The sequence below is a fragment of the Ictalurus furcatus genome, chromosome 7 (genome assembly GCF_023375685.1).
Source record: "Ictalurus furcatus strain D&B chromosome 7, Billie_1.0, whole genome shotgun sequence".
In the NCBI taxonomy this organism is placed as follows: domain Eukaryota; kingdom Metazoa; phylum Chordata; class Actinopteri; order Siluriformes; family Ictaluridae; genus Ictalurus; species Ictalurus furcatus.
This window is the reverse complement of record NC_071261.1, coordinates 11,629,720-11,655,900: the sequence shown is the minus strand read 5'-3', so window position 1 is coordinate 11,655,900 and position 26,181 is coordinate 11,629,720. Positions and strand designations below refer to the sequence as shown.

General features: G+C 42.3%; 1 protein-coding gene across 1 annotated transcript in view; it reads left to right on the top strand.

Annotated features, from left to right (window-relative positions):
- ephb3a (eph receptor B3a) overlaps positions 1-23,264 on the top strand; it is a 31,156-nt gene extending 7,892 nt beyond the window's left edge. Inside the window, exons 5-16 of the mRNA XM_053628400.1 lie at positions 1,490-1,645; positions 7,354-7,683; positions 7,967-8,091; positions 9,663-9,819; positions 10,943-11,051; positions 11,967-12,019; positions 12,165-12,287; positions 12,602-12,849; positions 13,947-14,162; positions 16,608-16,757; positions 17,751-17,944; positions 20,970-23,264. Coding sequence (XP_053484375.1) covers positions 1,490-1,645; positions 7,354-7,683; positions 7,967-8,091; positions 9,663-9,819; positions 10,943-11,051; positions 11,967-12,019; positions 12,165-12,287; positions 12,602-12,849; positions 13,947-14,162; positions 16,608-16,757; positions 17,751-17,944; positions 20,970-21,075 — 1,967 coding nt within the window. The 3' untranslated portion in view covers positions 21,076-23,264. The remainder of the gene's footprint in view (positions 1-1,489; positions 1,646-7,353; positions 7,684-7,966; positions 8,092-9,662; positions 9,820-10,942; positions 11,052-11,966; positions 12,020-12,164; positions 12,288-12,601; positions 12,850-13,946; positions 14,163-16,607; positions 16,758-17,750; positions 17,945-20,969) is intronic.
- The last annotated feature ends 2,917 nt before the right edge of the window (positions 23,265-26,181 follow it).

Below are 26,181 nucleotides of genomic sequence, written 5' to 3'. Positions count from 1 at the left end.
CTTATTATCCTCACACTCTTCTCCTTCAGTCAGGAACTAATATATATCATGGGTGGAATACTGAAGCAGGCCCGGTAGCTGAGGTGTAATTCAGCCGCTGCAGTGTGGTAGAGCAATAACGCAGGCAGCCGGCATTCCAATGTGACTCTCCGCTCTTCAAGCCATTTCCACATCGATTCCATTCAGAATGGGATGGAGGAGGAGGGTGTGGTGCGCTGATGTCGTTCTACAGCAAAATGGCACATGCTGTTCAGCATTTCGTCTTGTTAAATCTTGCAGAAGCGCATCCCTATCTTATAGTAAATGCGACCTCTAGGCTCTAATAGTTATCCTGCTATATTTCCAATGCCATACTGCTGCAACCTTTGTGTTTTAGCCAATAGCCAACACTGGTTCCATTGCAAGGCGATGCTATAGGGGTGCCGTTATTTTTCTTTTAGTGTAACAATTGATTGATTGAGACAGAAATTATGATCCTAACTGAGATACGTGACTGCAAAGAAGGAAGAAGGACTAGTCAGCATCATCTAAGATCGCAGCATAAAATAGGTTTGTAGATGAGGTTGGAAAGTATGTCCGACATGTCCAAAGTATATTTGCTATACGTACAATTTGCACAAAGAATATCCAGCGTGTGTCAAATATGGCCACAAGATGTCTAGTACGTCCAAAATATGTCCAACGTGTCTAGTCTGTTCTCAATATTTACATCGAATCTAGTCAAATTATGTCCAGAATATTGCCCGTATATCTAGAGTCTATCCAGTATGTCCAGAGCGTCCTCAGTATATCCGAGGTATGTTCACTAATTCCAAAGTATGTCCAGACTATTCAGTATGCCCAAAATAGGTCCAATATGGCCAGAGTATGTCTAATATGCCTAATATGTCTAAAGTATGTCCAGTGTGTTGAAAGTATATCCATTATGTCCAAAGTATGTTCTTTGTCCAAAGTGTGTCCAGCATACCCAAAGTATATTGATTATGTCCAAAGACTAATAAGTATGTCCAAAGTAGGTCCAGTATGTCCAGAGTATGTCTAGTATGTCTAATATGTCCAAAACAACAGGTCCAAGATGTCTAAAATATGTATATCCAGTATTTTTATATATTTTGTAGTTTTATAATTAATTTTGTTTTATAATTTAATTTTTATAAATAATCTAGTGTTAAATGAGAGTGCAGAGTTCCTGGACACTGAATGGTAAAAACTGTCACTAAATCATTATTAATAACGATCAATTATAACATTGTTTATCAATTTTAAATGCCAACCCAGTCATTATCCAGAATAATTTGGTCAGTGTCTAATTATCAGTAACTCTTTCCCCATTCTTTATAATGAATCTGTTATTTTAATCATTCTATCCTTTAAAAATAAATTTACGTACACACATACTACATCTAAAATTCTGACTTTGTGTTTCGCCTGCAGCCAGAAAGACAAAACATGTTGCTGCCTTGAGTGACCTTTTCCCTTTCCTTCTCAGCATGCACAGCCGGCTTCTTCAAGTCCAAGCAGGGCGAAGGCTTCTGCACCCCGTGTCCACCTTTCAGCCGGGCCACGTCCGGCGCATCCAGCGTGTGCCCGTGTCAGAACGGGTACTACCGTGCCGACGGCGACTCTCCTGACTCGCCCTGCACCAGTGAGTCTCCTGTGTTTCCCTGCCTTGTTGAGCATGTTTAATTTGCCTGATGACACCGAATAAAAAAGCAATAAAGGCCACCTTCCTCACCATTATCAAAGCGAATCCCGGAACCACTTAGCCTGCAGGCTAATTGCGCACATGCACGTGGATTGAATCAGCAATATTGCATGCACTCACGAAAAGCCAGTGCAACAAACGGTTCGATTATTTACAGCACCGTGCCGAAACGATTGCATGTTATGAATGGATTTCACAGAGGAGTGTGCACTTAATATCAGTCAGGAACAAAGAGAAAAAAAAAAGAAGTCAGATTAGAATTTTTTTTCCCAGAGGCTCGTTTGGTTTGTGTCTAACTGCAGCCTCTGCTTTTAATTACTTTGCATTCTAACTCTGCGGGTGAGATCCATCGGTTCTGAAATCCATCCTGTCAGACGAGGGCTCCTTCGAGAGAGCGACGCTTTTGGAATGAATATGTGCAAGCGATTAGCTGATTCGATCGAAGTGACTCGGAATAAACGCCTGCTTTTATCTGACCCTTTGAGGGATTAGATTTGATCTGGTGGAGTTGTGCAGCGTGAGCATTCACACGCCGGAATCTCTGCTTGCATACAAGTTAGAGTCCAGACCAAGGTCCATGTAGAACCATGTAGTTGGGTGTTGTAATAGGTAGAATGTGGGTGTTGTAATAGGTAGAATGTGGGTGTTGTAATAGGTAGAATAGATTGTAAAAGGTCGAGAAAAGTGTTGTTATAGTTGTATTCTTTTGCAGTGGGTAAGGTAATACATGTAGTAGATTGAAATAGGTGTTTTTATAGGTGTACTAGGTTGTAGTGTGGTTGTGGTCATAGGTGTAGCAGTTGTTGTAACAGGTGTAAATGATTGTAGTAGGCATTGTAATGGGTGTAAATGATTGTAATAGATGTTGTAATGGTTTAAAATAATTGTAATAGGTGTTGTAATGGGCGTAAATGATTGTAATAGGTGTTGTAATAGGTGTAAATGATTGTAATAAGTGTTGTAATAGGTGTAAATGATTGTAATAGGTGTTGTAATGGGTGTAAATGATTGTAGTAGGTGTTTTAGTAGGTGTTGTAATAGGTGTAAATGATTGTAATAGGTGTTGTAATGGGTGTAAATGATTGTAATAGGTGTTGTAATGGGTGTAAATGATTGTAATAGGCGTTGTAATGGGTGTAAATGATTGTAATAGGTGTTGTAATGGGTGTAAATGATTGTTGTAGGTGTTGTAATGGGTGTAAATGATTGTTGTAGGTGTTGTAATGGGTGTAAATGATTGTAATAGGTGTTGTAATAGGTGTAAATGATTGTAATAGGTGTTGCAATGGATGTAAATGATTGTAGTAGGTGTTGTAATGGGTGTAAATGATTGTAATAGGTGTTGTTATAGGTGTTGTAATGGGCTTAAATTATTGTAGTAGGTGTTGTAATATTTGTTGCAATGGATGTAAATGATTGTAATAGGTGTTGTAATAGGTGTAAATGATTGTAATAGGTGTTGTAATGGGTGTAAATGATTGTAATAGGTGTTGTAATGGGTGTAAATGATTGTAATAGGGGTTGTAATAGGTGTGAATGATTGTAATAGGTGTTGTAATGGGTGTTAATGATTGTAATAGGTGTTGTAATGGGTGTTAATGATTGTAATAGGTGTTGTAATGGGTGTAAATGATTGTAATAGGTGTTGTCATTGGTGTAAATGATTGTAATAGGTGTAAATGATTGTAATAGGTGTTGTAATGGGTGTAAATGATTGTAATAGGTGTTGTAATAGGTGTAAATGATTGTAATAGGTGTTGTAATGGGTGTAAATGATTGTTGTAGGTGTTGTAATGGGTGTAAATGATTGTAATAGGTGTAGTAATAGGTGTTGCAATGGATGTAAATGATTGTAGTAGGTGTTGTAATGGGTGTAAATGATTGTAATAGGTGTTGTAATAGGTGTTGTAATGGGCTTAAATTATTGTAGTAGGTGTTGTAATATTTGTTGTAATACATGTAAATGATTGTAATAGGTGTTGTAATAGGTGTAAATGATTGTAATAGGTGTTGTAATGGGTGTAAATGATTGTAATAGGTGTTGTAATGGGTGTAAATGATTGTAATAGGGGTTGTAATAGGTGTGAATGATTGTAATAGGTGTTGTAATGGGTGTTAATGATTGTAATAGGTGTTGTAATGGGTGTTAATGATTGTAATAGGTGTTGTAATGGGTGTAAATGATTGTAATAGGTGTTGTCATTGGTGTAAATGATTGTAATAGGTGTAAATGATTGTAATAGGTGTTGTAATGGGTGTAAATGATTGTAATAGGTGTTGTAATAGGTGTAAATGATTGTAATAGGTGTTGTAATGGGTGTAAATGATTGTTGTAGGTGTTGTAATGGGTGTAAATGATTGTAATAGGTGTAGTAATAGGTGTTGCAATGGATGTAAATGATTGTAGTAGGTGTTGTAATGGGTGTAAATGATTGTAATAGGTGTTGTAATAGGTGTTGTAATGGGCTTAAATTATTGTAGTAGGTGTTGTAATATTTGTTGTAATACATGTAAATGATTGTAATAGGTGTTGTAATGGGTGTAAATGATTGTAGTAGGTGTTTTAGTAGGTGTTGTAATAGGCGTAAATGATTGTAGTAGGTGTTGTAATGGGTGTAAATCATTGTAATAGGTGTTGTAATGGGTGTAAATGATCGTAATAGGTGTTGTAATGGGTGTAAATGATTGTAATAGGTGTTGTAATAGGTGTAAATGATTGTAATAGGTGTTGTAATAGGTGTAAATGATTGTAATAGGTGTTGTAATGGGTGTAAATGATTGTAATAGGTGTTGTAATGGGTGTAAATGATTGTAACAGGTGTTGTAATAGGTGTAAATGATTGTAATAGGTGTTGTAATAGGTGTAAATGATTGTAATAGGTGTTGTAATGGGTGTAAATGATTGTAATAGGTGTTGTAATGGGTGTAAATGATTGTAATAGGTGTTGTAATGGGTGTAAATGATTGTAACAGGTGTTGTAATAGGTGTAAATGATTGTAATAGGTGTTGTAATGGTTGTAAATGATTGTAACAGGTGTTGTAATAGGTGTAAATGATTGTAATAGGTGTTGTAATGGGTATAAATGATTGTAATAGGTGTTGTAATGGGTGTAAATCATTGTAATAGGTGTTGTAATGGGTGTAAATCATTGTAATAGGTGTTGTCATCTATTTTCACTTTTGAAACCGTGTTATGAAATGATGTTACATTTTTTTTTTTTAAATGTTTTACATAGTGTTCAGACTTTCTGAAACCGGAGCACAGATGGAGATAAAAGAAATGTAGTCAAGGGCCACAGGTAACCTGTAATAACTCATAATTAAATGATTAGCAACAACAGATATAATCACTTTGCAATAACCATCTGTTGCCTATTCATTTAGATGACTCGCTTAATAGAGCCCTCAGTGCTGAAGAGTTAGAAGAGTTGTACTGATACACCAATATCGTGATGCATTTTTACATTAGAAACGCTGTAATGAATGCATTCTTTTTCTTTCTTTAGTGCCTGAAGAATAGTGAGAGGAGAGAATGAGGAGGGTGATAAGGGTATGATGGGTGTTTTTGTTTTTTTTTTAACTGCAGAAGTTCAAAATAGAAACAGATTTTTTTACCTTCTTAGTAGTGGGCCCAACCTAATTATACTTGTAAGGTAGCTCACAAGCTGTTTCAATAATGCTGGAAGGTTTGCACACTCCTGCTCTACTGTAACCTAATGTAATGCCGCATTATACACTATTACACTGTGCAGCATCATGCTGTTCAATACTGCAATAGTCTGGCGTTATCCAAAACAACAAACCAGAAGGATTGAATCCAGGGATCTCAGACATTACAGATGGAATCGACACCAAAATTATTGGCACCTTTCAGAAAGAAACATTATACGAAATCATTTTCCCGACCCACTCGCAGGTTTAGAGATTTTTTGTGGCTGTTTGAAAGGATTCCACTGGAAAATCTTTTTTTTTTTTTTTTTTTTCGTTTTTTTTTTCTGTCTCATAAAACAGAAATGTAATTTGTGGGGTGCCAATACTTTTGAAACCAGTATTTCACAAGTGATTTTTCCCCCCTGTCTCATAAAACACGGCATCTACAGTTGAGAGCGTATCTATTGTGACCAAATGTTATTTGTGGGGTGCCAGTACTTTTGAAACCAGTATTTCACATTTGAATTTTTTTATATACATTTGAAAAAGTGACCACTTGCATATGTTTAAGCTCATTCGATATGCTTAATATCACTTACCACGTGTGTTGTTCATTTTATTTTATACTTTGAATATACAACACTTTTAACGAAGGGTGCCAATAATTAATCGTTTAACTTTGTCGTTTATGGATGGGGCATAATTTTTACCCTTTCGAGTCGTGATTTTGTAACCGGCGTTCACTTTGAATAATTGGAAAATGAATTGGGATTCGTTTAAATACATTTATCACAGTGGAATAAATTTGCATTTATTTATTTGACAGATGTTTCAGTTGAAGCATAACAAAGTGAAGGGGAAAGAATTGTGAAAATGGAAGCGGCATGCTCAATTCTCCCAAAAGTCAAAGGAATCCAAATGGGGAAGAAAAAAAATAGATTAGATTCTTTATTAGTCCTGAAATTAAAAGCAAACATCTACGGGTTTTTTTGGGGGGGGGTTTTTTTTGAGACACCATGGCGTTCTAGATGTAAATCACGAGCATATATTCTGGAGTTGCCAAGCCGTTTGTTTAATTCACACTCACAGGAGCACGTCGTAGCCAGGCAATATTTCAGGGCTTGTCTCGCCCCGAAGGAGGAAGGAAACTGAGTTAAAACACTTCTCACAGCTGATGAAAGGGTAATTACTAGAAATTGGCTTAAGGCTAAAACCCTAATTAACAAAATCAATACGCAGGTTTTGAGGAGGAGATATTTCACGTATTGGAAAAATAAGATTAATTTTATATATATATATATATATGGAGAGAGAGAGAGAGAGAGATTAAAAAAGTGACATTATTTAACAAAAAAAACTACTGCATAATTGTCGATAATAGTAAAAGTTTTTTAAGAACACCATGATGTCATGTTTATGGAAGGAGTCTCCAGTGTCAGGGCTCTATCTCCGTCAGAGAAAAAGAGAGGCTGGTCAAGGAACAACTTTCGTGGACGTTCTTTAACGTTAAATGTAACTACGAAGGGATAAAAAGTGTCATGTACTTTCATTTAATTGATGGCTGTGGTATAAGAGGAATAAAACACGTCAGGACATGATGTGACTGGAAGATACCCGGAATAAACAAACAAATTAAAAAATAAATAAATAAAAAACTATGTCGGAAATGGCTTGCGATTTTGTTATAGTGTGTAAACTTGCGCGATTTCCGAATTTGTATCCAATCGTTAGAGATCGCCAAAAAAGAGGATCATATGTACTTTTTATTTATTTTTTTCATTCCCTGAACTACCACCGTGAGCATTTTCCTCTAAAAGGCTGACAGCGTGCTCCTGACGATCACAGTTAATTTCGCGTGTGATCAGGCAGCACTGTTTTAATAGAATATCATTTATAAATAATGACCAAAAAAACCCTTAGAGGGTTATGCTGCTCTAATGTATGCGATAGCAGGAACTGTCATGTTTGAGCGTTTCCCCTCCATCTTTGTCTTCAGCTGTCCCTTCAGCCCCTCTCAGCGTGATCTCCAGCATAAACGAGACGTCGGTGTCTCTGGAGTGGGCGGAGCCACGCGACTCTGGTGGCCGAGCCGACCTTGTGTACAACGTGGTGTGCAAGAAGTGCGAGCACGGTGCCTGCGTGCGCTGCGACGACAATGTAGAGGTCGCGCCGCGGCGCCTGGGCCTCGCCGAGAGACACGCGGCCGTCAGGAACCTGCAAGCTCACACGCACTACAGCTTCGAGATCCAGGCCGTCAACGGCGTCTCACCCAAGAGCCCCGTCACGCCGCGCTACGCCACCGTCAATATAACCACCAATCAGGCGGGTGAGGGTTGGCTCGTCTCCATAAGAACCTAGCGTACATTTTCTGTGTGGGACTGTGTTTTTTGGGGGGTTTTTTTGGCTGCACTTTTTTTGATGACATCATCTCGTCGCACCTCTTCACACTATTCCCATAACAGCATTTAACTAAAACACACAGCAATAAACTTTGCATCATTTTAATTGCTATAACAAAGGCAGCCACTTTGGGTCCTGAAATGCTGATTATTGTGTTTTGTTATCTCTCTCTCTCTCTCTCTCTCTCTCTCTCTCTCTCGACTCTGTAGCACCTTCGGCTATACCCACTGTGCACCTCATGCGTTCCACAGCGAGCACCCTCAGCCTCTCCTGGCTGCCTCCAGAGCGACCCAACGGTGTCATCTTAGATTACGAGATCAAATACCACGAGCAGGTAAGAAAAAGCAGCACCGACCCCCTTGTTACAATTTTTTTTTTTTAATTAATATGAAATTTAATCCTTCACATCATTTAAATTTTTTTTTACATTTTTTATTAGCATTAAATTGTAACACGTCTTTTTTTCCCCACATAACTGGAGAAAATTCCTTGCTGTGAATCTGACACTGGAGACTCCTTCTAAAAAAAAAACCTAAATAACAACGATACGTTATAATGACGTGCTTTTATAGTCCCTTAAGGTTAGAAGACGATCGATCACGAGCGTCGGCCCTGCAAACGAGCTGTTACTATAGATATTATAACATGTTCTACACATAGCACGTTGTAATTTAGTGTGTGAGTTTATGAGAATTCTGTTAAAACCTCAGAGACCATTAAAATGTCATCGCTATTCTTCTTCTTATTCTTCTTATTATTAAGGCACTGCTGAACATCTCCAAACGTCTATACAATGGCTGAGTTTGTGCTCCGGCCACCGGTTTCCTTCCAAGCTGTGATGTGTGAAAACCCGATTGCCCCCTTGGGTATAAATAAAGTTAATTAAAAAAAATTAAAAATGGGGCGAACAGATGGCCTGTGCTTCCAGCCAAACAGTTAACACCCAAAGTGCAGGATAATGTTTTTTTTTTCCTATTCATTTTTGACAGCGTTTTTTTCTTCTTTCTCTCCTCGTTCGTTTTCATCAGAACTGTGACAGACGTGCTGCGTTCCCCTTTAATCTCAAAACATTTTTTCCTCTATTTAAAGTCCAAGGGAGCAGAAACGGACGATTGCTTCCTTTCTAATTAGGTTACCGGCATTCTTGCAGGTACAGCACGAGCCGTGAATAATTTACTCGCAAAGTGGGTGGGGCTAATCTTGCGTCCGCCAATCACTAGGCCGACATTTCACAGACACAGCTCGATCAAAACTCGAACGGTGTACTGTATGCTTCCTTCGAGTGTCGGATAGAGCGGCGTCGAGCAAGCGCGCGTTAGAATATCAGGCCATGCCCACATTCCCATTCAGTCTGATTTGTTGTTTTTTTTGTTGTTGTTTTTTGTTGGATAGATGGATTAATATAACACTATAACGCTCAAGTTTACTAACATAGCAATATTCTAAATATTATTTAAACACTAGATTTCGTGGGGTTTTTCACCGTCAAGGTCGCCATGTTTTCCGCGGTTTTCCGGCACACATTCGCGCTTTGTGAATCGATTCGGTAAAACTGCAGCTACGGTGAACGCATCTAAAATAAAATAACAACCTACTTTTACCATATAAATCAGAGTTTGTCCATTATTCTCATATGCGTTCTTTATTCATGATACTATATGTAAATAAGATGAGAACATATTAGTTCATTAGCATAATGATGGTCGTTTGTACATATTAAAATATTTCTGCTGTTGGCAGTCATGATTTTGGAGTTTGAGGCTGTCAGACACTGGACTGCTTTAGTGGGACTTGGCAACCCGCCGATCCTGTTGGTGCAGTGGAAATGCAAAAGTGCAGATCAATGATCCATTGTGTGTTGTGTAGATACTTTAGCTAGCGTGTGTGTGTGTGTGTGTGTGACAGGGTGAGTCTTTCTCTCACACGGTTACGGCTCAGACCAGCTCGGCGAGGGTGGAGGGGCTGAAAACGGGCACGGTGTACACGGTGCAGGTCCGAGCTCGCACCGTGGCCGGCTATGGCAGCTACAGTCACCCGGTGGACTACAGCACCAGCCTACATGGTACGTCCTTACATTCCAAAATCAAGAACCGTTTCGAGCAAGCGTACGGCACACTTGACAACCAGTATGCTTTTACACCTCACAGCCTGCTCATTTGCATATTTATCTGGCATGTCGGCGTTAATCGTCCACTCGCCGTCCGACAAACTGACCCTAGATGTCATGGATAACTAGATCACGCTTTAACGACTTTAACCCTCAGACTTCAGGGTTTAAGGTGCCTCAGAGACGCACAGCTTCAGTTTAAAAAAAACCAAAACAAAACAATATATTTCTTTGTATAATATAATTACTACACGATTATAAACATTAAACATTTGGAAATGTAATCACTTTTATATATATATATATATATATATATATATATATATATATATATATATATATATATATATATATATCTCCATCCATCCATCTTCTATACCGCTTATCCTTCCTTCAGGAAACCTGGAGCCTATCCAAGGGATTCCCTATCCCATATCCATTGGGCACAAGGCGGGGTACACCCTGGACAGGGTGGAAATCCATCGCAGGGCACAATCACATACTCATACTCTACGGACACTTTAGACATGCCACTCAGCCTACCATGCATGTCTTTGGACTGGGGGAGGAAACCAGAGTACCCGGAGGAAACCCCCGTAGCACGGGTTTTATATATATATATATATATATATATATATATATATATATATATATATATATATACATACACACACATATGTATGTGTATATGTATGATATAAATGTCACACCTCACCTCAAACCTGTAATTTATGATCAATAAAGCATGAGTAATATAATCTGAGCATTTCAGAAACATTTACTACTACTGAAAAAATTGAAATTGTGTAACTGCTACATATATTTATAATTTTATATATATATATATATATATATATATATATATATTATAATGCATAGTATGAAAATGTTGAATTGAAAGAAGAATTTTGGTTTCGGCTTTTGGCCAGCGATTTTCTTTTCAGCGCGTCACTGCGGGAAACAGCTGTTAGTGCACATTCAGCCAATGACTTTTGGCGTCTCTTTTCTCGTTCTGCATTTTTTTGGCAATGCTGCTGATGTCTGAATTGCATTTCCCTCTCCCTTTCGCCTCTTGCAGACGATCCGGAGCGCTCCGTGCAGGACCAGCTACCCCTCATCATCGGTTCGGCCTTGGCCGGCTTCGTCGTCATCGTGGCCACAGTGGTCATCGCTGTTCTCTGCCTCAGGTGAGAGAGAGCGAGAGACAGAGAGAGAGAGAGAGAGAGAGAGACCAGTCAAATCCCTTATCCTGGCTTTTTTTTTCCATAACGCTAACGAGCGAAATAAATGCAGACTGCGTCTCAGACAGTCACACAATAAGCAATATATTTAGAATTGTCTGGGTTTTTTTCCCCGACATTCTTTTACAAGCATCTGCAAAAAAAAAAAAGATGTCCATTTTGCAGAAGTGCTGTCGATCGTCAGCTGATGCTAGCACAGAAGGGCAAAGAATGCCGAGTTTTCAGAGTTTACACTTTGCGCAGTCTGTGTTTTGGCAATTCTTCCCAAATTGTCCCCCGTTATTCCGGCTCCTTGTTTTGTTTCGTTTCCCCCCCCTCCTTTTTTCTCATTCACGTACTCCTAATGCGTGTGTGTCGCTGTGGCCTGCTGTGCGAGACGTCATTCTTCTCCGCCGCCCATTTCCATCGGAGATGAGATGCTAATTAGAGGCGGCTTTTATTGTTAGGGCAACAATACCGGAGGGTGGGGGGGGAGGGGAGTGGGACCGTCCATTCCTTTTCATCCGCTTGCCTTCCTAGTGCAAAGTTAGCAATACAAAATAGGTCTAATGAGACGACTCGAGCTTTTCCAGGCCAAGCACGGACGCCAACAGAATCCGCATATACAGTACCTGTTCACGGAGAGTCCGACCAGCTACGCGGGGGCATCAGTGCAGGTCTGTGGTGCGCAACTGACTTCAACCGCATAATGGCGCAATTAAGTTTGCGGTAGAGAACTAGGCGATCTCCAGCCGCCACGCTCATTGTTTTCAGAACCGCCGTGCAGCGGTGTGAAATCAATGCCGAACAGTTCCACACGGCACTCATTAGGAGCAAATGCTGTACGTGATCACACTGTGAACGCCTTTGGTCTGGTTTCAGGAGGCAGCGCACAGGCTCTGAGCTGGAGTACACAGAGAAGCTGCAGCAGTACGGTGAGTAAAGCCATCCACAGGATGTGTGAAATACAGTCGCTACAAGCAGCTGTTCTCAGACGAAATATTTCAAATGAATATAAACAAACACATCTGTAGGAAATCCAGCGTTATTGATCCCTCCCCTTTTTTTTACATCTCACAGTGTCCCCAGGTGTGAAAGTCTACATCGACCCTTTCACTTACGAAGACCCAAACGAGGCGGTGCACGAGTTCGCCCGCGAGATCGACATCTCCTGCGTGAAGATTGAGGAAGTCATCGGAGCAGGTAAACAAAGGCGTTTTCACAACGGACAGAGAGAAAATAGTCAGTTCATACCCCACTTCCTCCTCAAACATCTGAATTTCCTATTTTTCAACCCCCATTTTCTTTTCAAAAAAATTAATGAAGGAGTACTTTCTCTCTCTCTTTCTCTCTCTCTCTGTTCCACGTACTTAAACATGACCAATCCGTGTGTCCTTTTTCATCTCAACATCTGAAAATCCTTTATGACAAGTGTTCCTCCCTCAGCATTCTCAGTATTCTTGTCTTCTTCTCTCTCTTTTTTTTTTGACCACTCCTCTGTCTCTCCTTTCCTCCAGGGGAGTTTGGAGAGGTTTGTCGCGGGAGGTTAAAGCAGCCCGGCAGGAAGGAAGTGGCCGTGGCAATCAAGACTCTGAAAGCAGGCTACACGGAGCATCAGAGACGCGACTTCCTGGCAGAGGCGAGCATCATGGGCCAGTTCGACCACCCCAACGTCATCCACCTGGAGGGGGTGTTGACCCGGAGCTGCCCGGTGCTGATAGTAACCGAGTTCATGGAGAACGGAGCTTTGGACTCCTTCCTCAGGGTGAGTTCAGGGGTTATTGGTAAAAAAACAACAAAAAAAAAAAACAGAACTGCAGGAACCTTTTCAGGAACCTAATGCGATTTGAGTTCGTGGACCATCGTTCCTATCAGAACTTTGCGTCTATAAATTGATGAAGCAGAGATGAGCAGTCAGGGGTCTCTGTGTCTGTGATTTTTAAAAAAAAAATTTTTTTGCCTGTTGACAGAAGAACTTGCTAAAGCCTGGAGCATGAGAGACTTCTCCAGAAATAACCTTAATTCACCTTACAACTCGGTTCCACCTCAGGGTTCTCTCATGACAGCAGGGACCCCAGATCACCTCTGTGCTAAACTGCAGCGGATAAATGAGCTTCTAGAAAAGACTTCACTCGCTGACCATCCTGCACATGAGTCAAACTTGGACAAGGGACTGGCTGTCTCTCAAGTCATCTCCTAACAGCACTGAGTGTACCATCCTTACCTCAGGACACCACACACACACACACACACGCACACACACACACAAACGTCTTCATCTGCCCACCGACACAAACTTCATGAATCATCAGCAACATGGCAGAAAAAAACAACAACCGCGTGACTGAACAGGAGCACGTGCAAGCCGTTAATGATCTAACGATGGTTCCGCTTTGAGGCTTAGAGCGACTCCCGCGGATTCTCTCGACTGAGAACCAGGGTCGTGAAGGTTTCTCGTTCGCTCGCGCTGTCGGCTGCCATTTTACCCGAGATCAAAACTTTTCACAAACGACAGCTGCGTTATGCTAACCGTGTCGCTCGAGTTATCCGGAAACGGATCACACAATCCCGTGAGAGCAGTCGAGCAGAACCGCGCTGCTGATTCATCCGATTATCCCGGGAGCGATGTGGTGTCACGCGTCTGTAAAAACATCGCAGAGACCGGGAATGATAAGCGTACATTCCAAAGTATCATTTTACAGCAGAGCACGGCGTTTGGTGACGTAGCTCTCCAATGGAAACGTGAGAGAAAAGTCTAGAATTTTATTTTAAGACTTGTTGACTCGGCGACATCTAGATCAGTATAACTATTCCGTATTTTTACCGCAACGACATGACGTGACGTTGTGGTTCCCGTTCCAGCTGAACGACGGTGGGTTCACGGTGACGCAGCTCGTCGGCATGCTGCGAGGCATCGCGGCCGGAATGAAGTACCTCTCCGACATGAACTACGTCCACCGCGACTTGGCAGCACGCAACGTCCTCGTTAACAGCAACCTGGTGTGCAAAGTTTCCGACTTCGGCCTCTCGCGCTTTCTGGATGAGAACTCGTCCGACCCGACCTATACCAGCTCCCTGGTGAGTTTGTTTGTGATTATTTGTAGAAAAGAAAAAAAGGTCAGTTATCATTAAAGCTTTATTGCTTGGCTAGCTATGGTGAAAATATTTACTATTATTAATATCTACTATTTACAGCCCGATGTGTGAAAAACAGACATACAGTATCTCACAAAAGTGAGTGCACCCCTCACATTTTTGTAAATATTTGATTATATCTTTTCATGTGACAACACTGAAGAAATGACACTTTGCTACAGTGTAAAGTAGTGAGTGTACAGCTTGTGTGACAGTGTAAATTTGCTGTCCCCTCAAAATAACTCAACACACAGCCATTAATGTCTAAACCGCTGGCAACAAAAGTGAGTACACCCCTAAGTGAAAATATCCAAATTGGGCCCAAAGTGTCAATATTTTGTGTGGCCACCATTATTTTCCAAAACTGCCTTAATCCTCTTGGGCATGGAGTTCACCAGAGCTTCACAGGTTGCCACTGGAGTCCTCTTCTACTCCTCCATGACAACATCATGGAGCTGGTGGATGTTAGAGACCATGTGCTTCTCCACCTTCCGTTTGAGGATGCCCCACAGATGCTCAATAGGGTTTAGTCCATCACCTTCAGCCTTAGCTTCTTTAGCAAGGCAGTGGTCGTCTTGGAGGTGTGTTTGGGGTCGTTATCATGCTGGAATACTGCCCTGCGGCCCAGTCTCCGAAGGGAGGGGATCATGCTCTGCTTCAGTATGTCACAGTACATGTTGGCATTCATGGTTCCCTCAATGAACTGTAGCTCCCCAGTGCCGGCAGCACTCATGCAGCCCCAGACCATGACACTCCCACCACCATGCTTGACTGTAGGCAAGACACACTTGTCTTTGTACTCCTCACCTGGTTGCCGCCACGCGCTTGACACCATCTGAACCAAATAAGTTTATCTTGGTCTCATCAGACCACAGGACATGGTTCCAGTAATCCATGTCCTTAGTCTGCTTGTCTTCAGCAAACTGTTTGCGGGCTTTCTTGTGCATCATCTTTAGAAGAGGCTTCCTTCTGGGACGACAGCCATGCAGACCATTTAGAAGCAGTGTGCAGCGTATGGTCTGAGGACTGACAGGCTGACCCCCCACCCCTTCAACCTCTGCAGCAATGCTGGCAGCACTCATACGTCTATTTCCCAAAGACAACCTCTGGATATGACGCTGAGCACGTGCACTCAACTTCTTTGGTCGACCATGGCGAGGCCTGTTATGAGTGGAGCCTGTCCTGTTAAACCGCTGTATGGTCTTGGCCACCGTGCTGCAGCTTAGTGTCAGGGTCTTGGCAATCTTCTTATAGCCTAGGCCATCTTTATGTAGAGCAATAATTCTTTTTTCACATCCTCAGAGAGTTCTTTGCCATGAGGTGCCATGTTGAACTTCCAGTGACCAGTATGAGGGAGTGTAAGAGCGATGACACCAAATTTAACATACCTGCTCTCCATTCACACCTGAGACTTTGTAACACTAACAAGTCACATGACACCGGGGAGGGAAAATGGCTAATTGGGCCCAATTTGGACATTTTCACTTAGGGGTGTACTCACTTTTGTTGCCAGTGGTTTAGACATTAATGGCTGTGTGTTGAGTTATTTTGAGGGGACAGCAAATTTACACTGTTACACAAGCTGTACACTCACTACTTTACACTGTAGCAAAGTGTCATTTCTTCAGTGTTGTCACATGAAAAGATATAATCAAATATTTACAAAAATGTGAGGGGTGTACTCACTTTTGTGAGATACTGTATAGGCCACACCTCCTTCACTGTGACTGACAGACACATAGGCCACACCTCCATTATTAGGACTGACAGGTACATTGGCCACACCTCCATTCTCAGAACTTAGGCACCTAGACCATGCCTCTTCTCTAAGACTAATAGTTGCAAGAGCCACACCTTCTTCATTATGACTGACAGACGTACCGACCACACCTCCTTCACGATGACTAACAGACACATTGGCAATGCCTCCATCACTGACAGACATACCGGCCACACCTCCTTCACTGTGACTAACAGACACATAGACCACGCCTCCATCATTAGGACTGACAGACATACCGGCCACACCTCCTTCACTGTGACTAACAGACACATAGACCACGCCTCCATCATTAGGACTGACAGATTTATGGCACTGACTGACACATAGGCCACGCCTCCTTCACAGGTGACAGACCATAACACACAGGCTTGATGCAGTATTTCAGAGCTAGCAGGACATTTTCATGTGTACCGATTAGCGTCTTTGTCCATGCTGCTCGTGCCACAGTCAGATTTCTGCCAAATCAGCGAACACACTGCGATGCGAGGAGGGAAGCCTGCGAGAAAGTATTCAGGCTCTACTCTAATTAGGCATCTGGTGGGTTTGAATCTGGCGTCAAACGGCTCATGTGGCTCGTGGGCGCGTTTCTCTCTCCCCACACACAGGGTGGAAAAATCCCGATCCGCTGGACAGCCCCCGAGGCCATCGCCTTCCGCAAGTTCACCACAGCCAGCGACGTGTGGAGCTACGGCATCGTCATGTGGGAGGTGATGTCGTTCGGAGAGCGGCCCTACTGGGACATGAGCAACCAGGATGTGAGCGAGAAAAACTGCAGCACACATACACACACACACACTCTCTCCAGCCTTATCAGTCTCACAGATGGAGTGTGTATGTAGACTTGAGCGTCGCTCTGCAGGCCCTGCCAAGCGAGGATTAAACCTGCACGCGCTGTCTCTTTATCACATCGCCTAAAAGCGCTAACGTGGCTAACCAGTGGAGCAGAATCTCCCGGGAAGCCATCAGCAAAGTCTCATTTACATAACGCTAACTGGCCTCGACTAGCCATCGCTCATTATTAGCAACGTTGGCATCTTTAGCTCAACTGTTTTAACCCTTCAGAAGGATTTGAAACAATATGACGAATGATCTTGCACTTACCATCATCTGCTGTGAGGTTCACAAACTCTTTAACCTGAAAAAAATAGAAACATAATCAACCTTTCTTTTTTTTGATAATGGCGGGTTGTCATTTAAAAAAATTGTTAAATTCCCAGTATTCGGTACATATTTGATTCTGATTCCGCACAACCTTTTGCAAATATATGTCAGCGTTACCAGTGAACCAACGGTCCGAATCACTGAGAGAGGGTCTCACTTGCATTTCAAGCCCTGATCCATTCAATTCCAACCAGTAAAACTCAAATGTCCATCTCTTTCTCAAAATGAAACATTCAAATCATTTTTGATGTTAGAAATCGACTCCAAAGCTTTGGAATCGACTCTTTAAGTTTTCACTGAATCAGTGAATCAGGAAATCGACTCTTCTGGGATGTGAACCAAAAGCAGGATGATGACTTATTGACTTGACACACAGCGTATAAAGAAAACGTATATCGTTTATATTTTGAAAATTAAGCAATGTAGCGCCTAGTTGATTCAGATAGCTTGAAGTGTTGCAGGCGTTATTGCTAATATTCCGCAAGAGGATGTGACTTGGTTGGTTATTTAAAATTCTACACTGACAACAAAGTGTTGCACTTGACATCCAGTGTGACCGTCTTCTCGTCCACGTCGGCTTGTCATAGGTGATGAACGCGGTGGAGCAGGACTACAGGCTTCCTCCACCCATGGACTGCCCGGCCGTTCTTCATCAACTGATGCTCGAGTGCTGGCTGAAGGAGCGCAACGCGCGGCCTCGCTTCGCCCACATCGTTAGCACGCTGGACAAGCTGCTGCGCAATGCTGCCAGCCTCAAAACACTAACCTCCGCACACTCAGGGTAAGTGTGTGTGTGAATAATTTCAGTGTCTGTACTCACAAAGCTGATTAGTCATAACGCTTTACACTTAGGGCTTTATGTAACATTGTTCTGTGTTTAATTTGTCTCTGAAGGTCAAAAGTCTTAGGGGTGTACTTACTAACCAGTGCGTCCGACTGACGTCAGAGTGGTCGGATTACCCCCCCCCCCCCCCAAGCATGCATTTATCCAGGCGTAGCTTGAGAAAAGAGTAACGAAGCACCTATCGTAATATTTCACTGCAGTAATTAAAAAATAATTAGTGACTTGTCATTCTGCTCACCCTTTCAGCACATTCGAAAAGAGCACACGTTCGTTTATTAATTCATCCGTCACGTGTCACGTCGCGTCGCATTGTTGTGGTTTTATTTGAAGGAGTGAAAAATGATTTCGTGAATTAACAAGAATTACGCAATCCATGCATACGCAAAACTTTTCCGGTATATAACTACATTCCAGATATTAGGCACGCCATCCGAATATTCCTCCTAATTAATGCACAGTCGTCGTTTCTGCTAAACAATGACAACAAGCAAGAAGACAGCGGCAAAACGCCACGTCACTGTAAAAAATCAAACAAATAAATAAAATATGGTACGCCCTAACTTTATATCCTTATCCGTAGTTTTATTATATATTTAAAACTGTTTTTATTTTTTTCATAATTGAGCCTTTTTTTCTCTTTTCATTTAATTGGAACTATTATAATTTTGTCCATGCCAAAATAGCATCTTAAAAAAAACAGGCAAATTAAATATAACTCAATTAATATTTGATTTTATTTATTTCAATTTCTTATTTTATTTGTATGGTTTGAATTTTATTGTATAAATATATTAGTCGTGTAGTTGTATTGTGTTTATCATTGTAAGACTTCGCTATAAAACAACATGTGTGGAATGATTAGAATGAAAAATAATGCAGCATAAAATAATTTAATAATATATAAATAAATGAGTATTTTTTTTCTTATTTATTTACATTTTTTAATTACTTTATTTTCTTTAAATATATACATATATATATTCATTTAATTGTGTGTTTGTGTGTGTGTTTTTCAAAGAGCATTATTTGGGCTTTTTTTTATGTTCTTTTTATTTAGAATAAAGTCTCGCAAAAACAGCTGGATGTACTGTACACGCCGCCATTTAATTTTTATTTTTTTATTTTTTGCCTTCCTTTTCACACACTGTTCCTTAAGCAGTGGCGGTGAAGACCTCAGGCACGGCAGATGCAGCGAGCCTAATAAGGGAGACGGAGGAGAAACTAAGAGAGAGCAGCAGCTTTAATTGGCCCGCTAATGAGCTTTTTAATGCGGCGAGCGAGCTGAGCCGAGCGTAGCATGGAGAGCGCGGAGTGTGTAGGAGTGTGCGAGTGTGTGCGTGGGCACAAAGGGCGACACTCTCGCATGGAGCTGCATGCCGATGATCCATTTATGGTCGCATCTGTATGCGAGAGCGGCGGCCCGTCTCTGCTGTTGACACGCCGTGATCCAATTTCCAGAGTCCACAGCTGCATATGTGTGCAAAGTGTGTGTGTGTGTGTATGTGTGTGTGTGTGTGTGTGTGTGTGCAAAGTGTGTGTGTATTGTTGTAAATTGATTGAAATAGCTTTCGCTGCTCTTGTCATTTCTTTGGGTTAGCTGTTTTATATGGTTCCTAAATGGCAAAGCCATTGGACAGTGACTTATGCTGAATTGATCTTCTCCCTCTCGAGTAGTTTTATTGGCGTGACCGTAACATCGGCGAAGCTTTTTAATCTCTAGAGGCGCGACGCCATGCAGGTATTTTCAACGAGGAAGTGTCAGTATATTATACCAAGGAGAACTCAAAGAGTTATGGTGTTCGAGTTATACAGCTGATGAAGCTACTTTTGTTAAAGGCAATAATTAAAGGCGGCGTTGTAAAAAAACAAAAACGCACCGTGGCCGTTTCCCCAAGCCGAATAATTGGATTTAAGCAGATAGAGTGATGTACTAGAAACCCGGTTATTGCATCACACTGTGGATCTCCCCCCGCCTACTTTTCCATTCCTATATATTATCATTCTGTCACTTTCTCAGCCTCTCTCTTATTCCCATCATCAATAGAAAGCGGCCACGACTGAGCAGATATGATTTGAGTGCTGGAACTTTCTCAGCTCAGCGCTGACATTGACCGGGTAGTGTGTGACAAGAAGTAAGGAATAGAGGACTTCATGGTGTGCTGTCTTCAGAAAATAATCAATGATGGCTGGTGCGATATTTGACGACACCGCTGAATCTGCGACGATGTTTTCAATACTTAAGACAACAATTTTCAGTATTTGACAGTGCCACTGAATCTGCTACGATACGATTAAGACAACGCTTTTCAATATTTTAGTCTACTAGAGTCTTCAACGATACGATTTTGATTCTTAAGACAATTTTTCGATATTTGACGATACTACTGAATCTGCTACGATATGATTTCGATTCTTAAGACAACAATTTTAGATTTTTGTTACCACCTCAATGTTGATTATTTTCCTATAGGAACAAAGAGTTTCATTCCTCTCATGCCACAGGGATGAACAATTTTTCTCAGTTAAAGAATGACATGTCATACTTTTTATTAGCTCAGGGTTCTCGAAGGTTAGTAGTTATATACAATTGCATGACAAAATGAAACACAGCTTGTCATGTTACGGAGAAACTGGAAAATGTCAATTCCTCTGTCCCGAAGACTTTCATGTGGTGGAAAAACGTCAAATTATTACAGCTTTACTGTTACAAAGCACGAACACTGGAGACTCCTTCCAGAAATGCTAAATACACACCTCCTATGCGAGCTGCTGTTACTTCCTGACCAATCAGGATCGAGAATACAACAATTAACACACCCTGTACAAGGAAAAAGATGATCTTCGGTGCCTTCCTAAAGAAAAAAAACCTTGTTTTGTTCTTTGTATCGAGTGTTACTGAGGGGTTTTTATATCTTTCCTTGATGTCTCACTCCGTCTCTTCTCTTTCGTTTCTCCTCCTCAGGGATCTGTACCGTATTGGCGGGACCCTGCCTGGCCACCAGAGGAAGAGTTTAGGCGGCGTGCAGGACATGAGACAAATGAGCCAAACTCTCCCCATCCGAGTCTGAAGCGAGTCCGAATCGGAAACCAGACCGCACCCCCCGAGGAACATTTCATCATTAAGAACACCACCGGAGGCTTGGAGAACCTTCTTCATGCAGTATTTTGGAAATATATATATATATCATCGAACTCCATCAGACCTGAGGAACTTTGGAGAACCTTTGGGCTTCCCTACAAGGAAACTACTCCTGGTCTATAGGCAGTGTGTATAAATGACTCGGATTGTATTCAGTTCTTTTTTTTTTTTCCCTCATCTTCATTTTTTTTTGCACTGAACGATTATTACGCAGCTCAAATCTGTGGGGTTTTCTGTTTTGTTTAGTTTTTTTTACTACTCAGGTTCAGTTTGCATGCATGCATGTTTCTCTAACAGCGAACCTTTGGAGACGGGGTGGTTGGGGGCGGGGGGATCAATGTAACGTGGCTGACGATGAATAAGAACCAGTAGAGGGGTAAGCATCTGGTTCGCATGCTACCGGATTGCCTTTAGCTTTCCTGCATTATTAACGGCGGCATTCTGGGTGTTCTCTTAATGAAATCCTTCCGTTTGCGAGTTTCCGGAGGCCATACAGAGTGAAGAATTATAAGCTAAATGAATAATATTTGACATGAATTAATATGCGAGCCTCAAATAGAAATGAAAGGGTTCGCCGTCAGCCCTGAGGACATTTTCGATTCCTTTTTTTTCTCTTCTGATCTTCATATTGAAGAAAAGAAGGGCACGGAAGAAACATTTTTTTTTTTCCCCAAATGGGGGGAGGGGAGGGGGGAACGATCACCTGCGGAGGTTGAGAACTTGAAGAACCCTTTGAACCGAAGCAAAGTCAGTTGACTCCTGCGTTTTGTTTACCTCTGTTGTATTTCGTCTTCCACGTTCCAGTATTAAGACAAATCTCCTCATGGACTGTGATCTTAGAACTGCTGTTAACTGTGACCGAGGAGGATGTTATGGAGTGTGTGTGTGTGGGTGTGTGTGTGGGTGTGTATACAGTATGTGTCCAAATGAGATTCATATGCATGCTAGATTTCAGAGCTCTGTGATTGATCATATTTCGTGAAGAGAGACAACACGTGGACTGATGAAACAGCTATTCCTATTTACCAGTAATTCACTGCAAAATATGCATCATTCTGTAAATAAATACGGCTCATACGAGACTAATTAGACCTGATTGGATTAATTTGCGATGGCCGGTGTGTTCGATTTAGACCACAAAGCAACTAGTGTCCTGTTGATGCTTATCTTTTAGGTTTTAAAGCCACGTCATGGCCGGGACGTACGAACCATTTTACAATTTAATCCAACATCCACTGTCATTGTATCACAGTACAAACGAACCCCTTTTTTTATTATTTAAATAAATAAATAAATAGATAGATACGCCCATAAAATGGTTAATAAGATAAACAGGAGAGCTGTTGAATTCTCGATTCTGATTGGTCAGAAGATGTACTGTTTTTATAGTAACCACTCGCACGGGGACTTGTATGGCTTTGTTGTTTCCCGCTAACGTGACGAGCCGCGTATTCTTTCTCTTATTAACTGCTAACATGAACTATAAACAGATAACAGATCGACTCCTCTGCGCTGACACTGGAGACTCCTTCCATAAATACGGAGAACGACACCATATCAAACGATTACGCGTTATATAATATAAACCGCTCTCCCGAGATGTCGGAAATTATTTGGATGAAAACTTTCGGACTAATTAGAACGGAAAAGCGCCACATTATTTATATATCTAGACCTCGCATAGGTAATCAAAGTGATGGGTCTTGGCTATGTGTGTGTATATGCGTGGACTCTGGAAGCGATTTTTGTCAGCGTGATCAGAGGCGCTCTGACTCGTCTGGCTGATTTCCCCAGTCGTATCTCCCTAAGCGAGCAGACCCTCGTTCCCCGCACTTGCACAAAGGTGCGTTTGATCTCGCCAATTACGCCGAACGCGGCGAGAACAGCTTGGCAGCCGAGTCGGGTGTGCGTCGGACTCTTTTAACTGGCATAGCAATTTGCCCAGAGGTTGCTGGGCCTGCAGCCGCCGCCATTCTCGCTGCCTCATCAGTAGAGAGAGAGAGAGAGAGGAATAAAGAGAGAGAGGCGAGAAACAAATATGAGGGAGGAAGTAGAAAAGGAGAGAGAGAGAGAGAGAGGAAAAAGGCTAGTCCAAATGTGCTGTAATAATCACAATGCGAGACTCCTCATTAAAGACTGCAGGGCACTGTCAGAGAGAGATTGTGTGTGTGTGTGTGTGTGTGTGCGTGTGTGTGTGACAACAGAAAGACAGGTACAGCTGAACATTCGTCGAACGCATTACAGCCAGGATTCATCTGCTAGCTGTGCAAGTCCTTGCTGTCAATATGTGCTTCTCAACTGTCTGCTGGAAAACTTGTGAATCCAATTAGACACTGCAGGCGTACACACACACGCACACACCACTGCAAATATGCTGCAACACAGTATTGCCTCAGAGAGAGAGAGAGAGAGAGGGAAAAAGTAAGTATAAGGACTGGGTGATTCATTAAATGAACATTCACACAGCTCTGTTCCAGCGCGTCCTACGCCTCCAGATAACAGCCTTCGACCCGCACCTCTGTCTAGGAATGTTGAAAGTAAGTTCGGTCTCACTGATTTCCACCTACTCAGCGCAGGCACCGTCCTCGTGTCTTTCGTCATGCCTCTGCTTCCCTTCCTATAGCTCCTAATGCATCGCACTTGGAAAGGGCTTGGAAAGTCTCCGTTAGCTTGCGCTGTGCATGTTGCATAGAGGTGATTATGAGAAACCGGCAGCATTATCAGAAAAAAAATGCTAAAGGTTGAAAATCTGCTGCCCACTTAAGAGGGGACTGTACAGAGTGGGCGTAAATGTGATAAAGTTTTTTTTTTTAAACGGCTCACAAATAAATGCACCAAATAAAGCAGTTCCATCAAGGGTACATCCTCTGGTAGAGCGCTATATTCATGGTTATAGGTAAATGATAACTTTTGGTTAAAAGATTTTTTTTGTAGTCTTAAAGGTACAAAAGACGCACCCTCTGTGCTTCCACTTGAGTGACAAGGACAAGTACAGTTTGGTACCTTTTTATTTCTGAGAGGCCGGGATATAATTCTGTGTTCTACTATGGATCTCTTCTCACTGGCCACCAAATCCTCAAGGCTCAAGATGCACCCCTTGAGCCTGGAGCTGTGGAATCAAATCCGCTGACCTCCGAACAGCCTTTAGAGGCTCACGTAATGCCTGATTTATATTTATGGCCTACTTAAACACCCGGTGAAGCTTGACTGCTTTTCGCCGCCCCGCCTGAATGACTGAGTGACTTTCCCCAGCTGAACGGTGACCTCCTCCAGAACTACTCGCTTGTAAGTTGTGGCGTGCGGATTTGAGATCCGGCGCTGGAAGATGTGTGACTTTCTTACCCCAACACGGCCTGCCCTAAGGCGCTGAGTGAATGGAGAGGGCCTCAAAGAGGAGATTAGAGTCCCTGTGTGTTTGCTGATGGGATTGCGGGGGGGGGAGGTTCAGGACCTCCTGCCAGAGTTCCTGCTAACAAAGAGCAGCAGTAAATCAGTGGAGGAGGCAGTGAAACGGCAGGGATAAATAAAAGAGTAAAAAAAAAAAGCCCAGCAGGGACCTCATACATTATCCGTTGGCGTCGACATACAGTAGGAAGAGTAGAAGGCAGGATGGGCACAGGAGGATCCTTTCAGTAGTCTAATACGGCCACCAGCACTTAGCAGGACCACCACGTGGAATCGAAGCGACTTTACGCTCAAGTGGCCTTTGGAGGCGGCCCAGAGGAAATTGCTGGAAAATGCCATGCGAGTCCCTGCTCTATTCCCCCCGCCCTTCCCGCTTCTTTTCCACCCTTCCCCCACCTCCTTGTTTTCTTTCCCCTTCCTCCTTCCCTTCGTGTACCTGATTTCCTCCGTCCATGGCTGACATCTGCCACCACTTGCCTGCGCAATCACACGGCTGAGAAGGGCCACGGATTACCTCACCAAGAAGTCATGCAAATCATCACAACCACCCCTCCTTCCCTCCCTCCCTCCCATCCTTCTCTGTCCCCTCTACCAGGCTTGATCAAGGATTTAAAAAAAAAAAAAAAAGGAACGCACAGACTGACTTTCCTTTCTTTCTTATTGCTAATGCACTTGCAATATAGTGCAGTAGAGCAGTCACTTTTATGGTAATGAAAGGAAAATAAAAAGCGGTATATGTTACCGCTCATAAATTACCCGCCCGTTCCTGGCCACGGCTTAAGCACCGTAATATAGACTCGCACTCCCTCGTTCTCTGGACTGAATTGAGGCTGGGGTCACTTTCAAATCGAGAAGAAAATTCCACTAAAATGTAATCAAGGGGCGGATCCACTCTTTTAGGGCCTCTGTGTCGACGTGTGGAACACATTAAAATAAATCGATGGCACGGATCAGTCGGGCCCGGCGTGTGACGTTAGCGAAGACGGTCCAAGGAGCAATTAAGAAGCACGAGAAAGGAGCGCAGTGATTGATCGCTCGCTAAGGGCCGCGTCGCGGCAATGCCCCTGTCCTTGCTGAGCGGTTGCTATGGCAACTGGAGGAAGGAGACGGACTCAAGGAGGGAGAGATAGGCTTCGGAGTGACTGACCGCACACCTCCTTCGTAAGGTTTTGAAGATCTTAATGAGTTACACCAACACAAATTCTTAATATTCGGACCGCATCCCTTTCACTCTCCGTGAAAACTGTACCTTCACAAACCTTTTAGAGGAGACAAAAGTTCGCACCATTATCCGTTTACGAGGAAAACCGTTTGTTATGACAGCGGAGAGACGGAAAGATCTATTTCGGGGTCATATTTTAAAGCAAGCCTGACGCCTGTCACATCCTTCTCGCTTGATTAAAGTCAGTGAATGTCACAGTGACATGTGGCATCTTGAAAAAGACACTGATAGGCAGTTTAACCTTTTACGACGGTTTTCGGGAGCCATTACCCTTTAAAGACGCACTAACTTCCATTTGGGGTTTGCTTATAAAATGGAGATGTGGCTTATTTGAGACCATCATTTTATGCAACTGCCTCAGTTTGAATGGAGGAACAACAGAAACTGTTATTACAGGTGTTGGGCTGA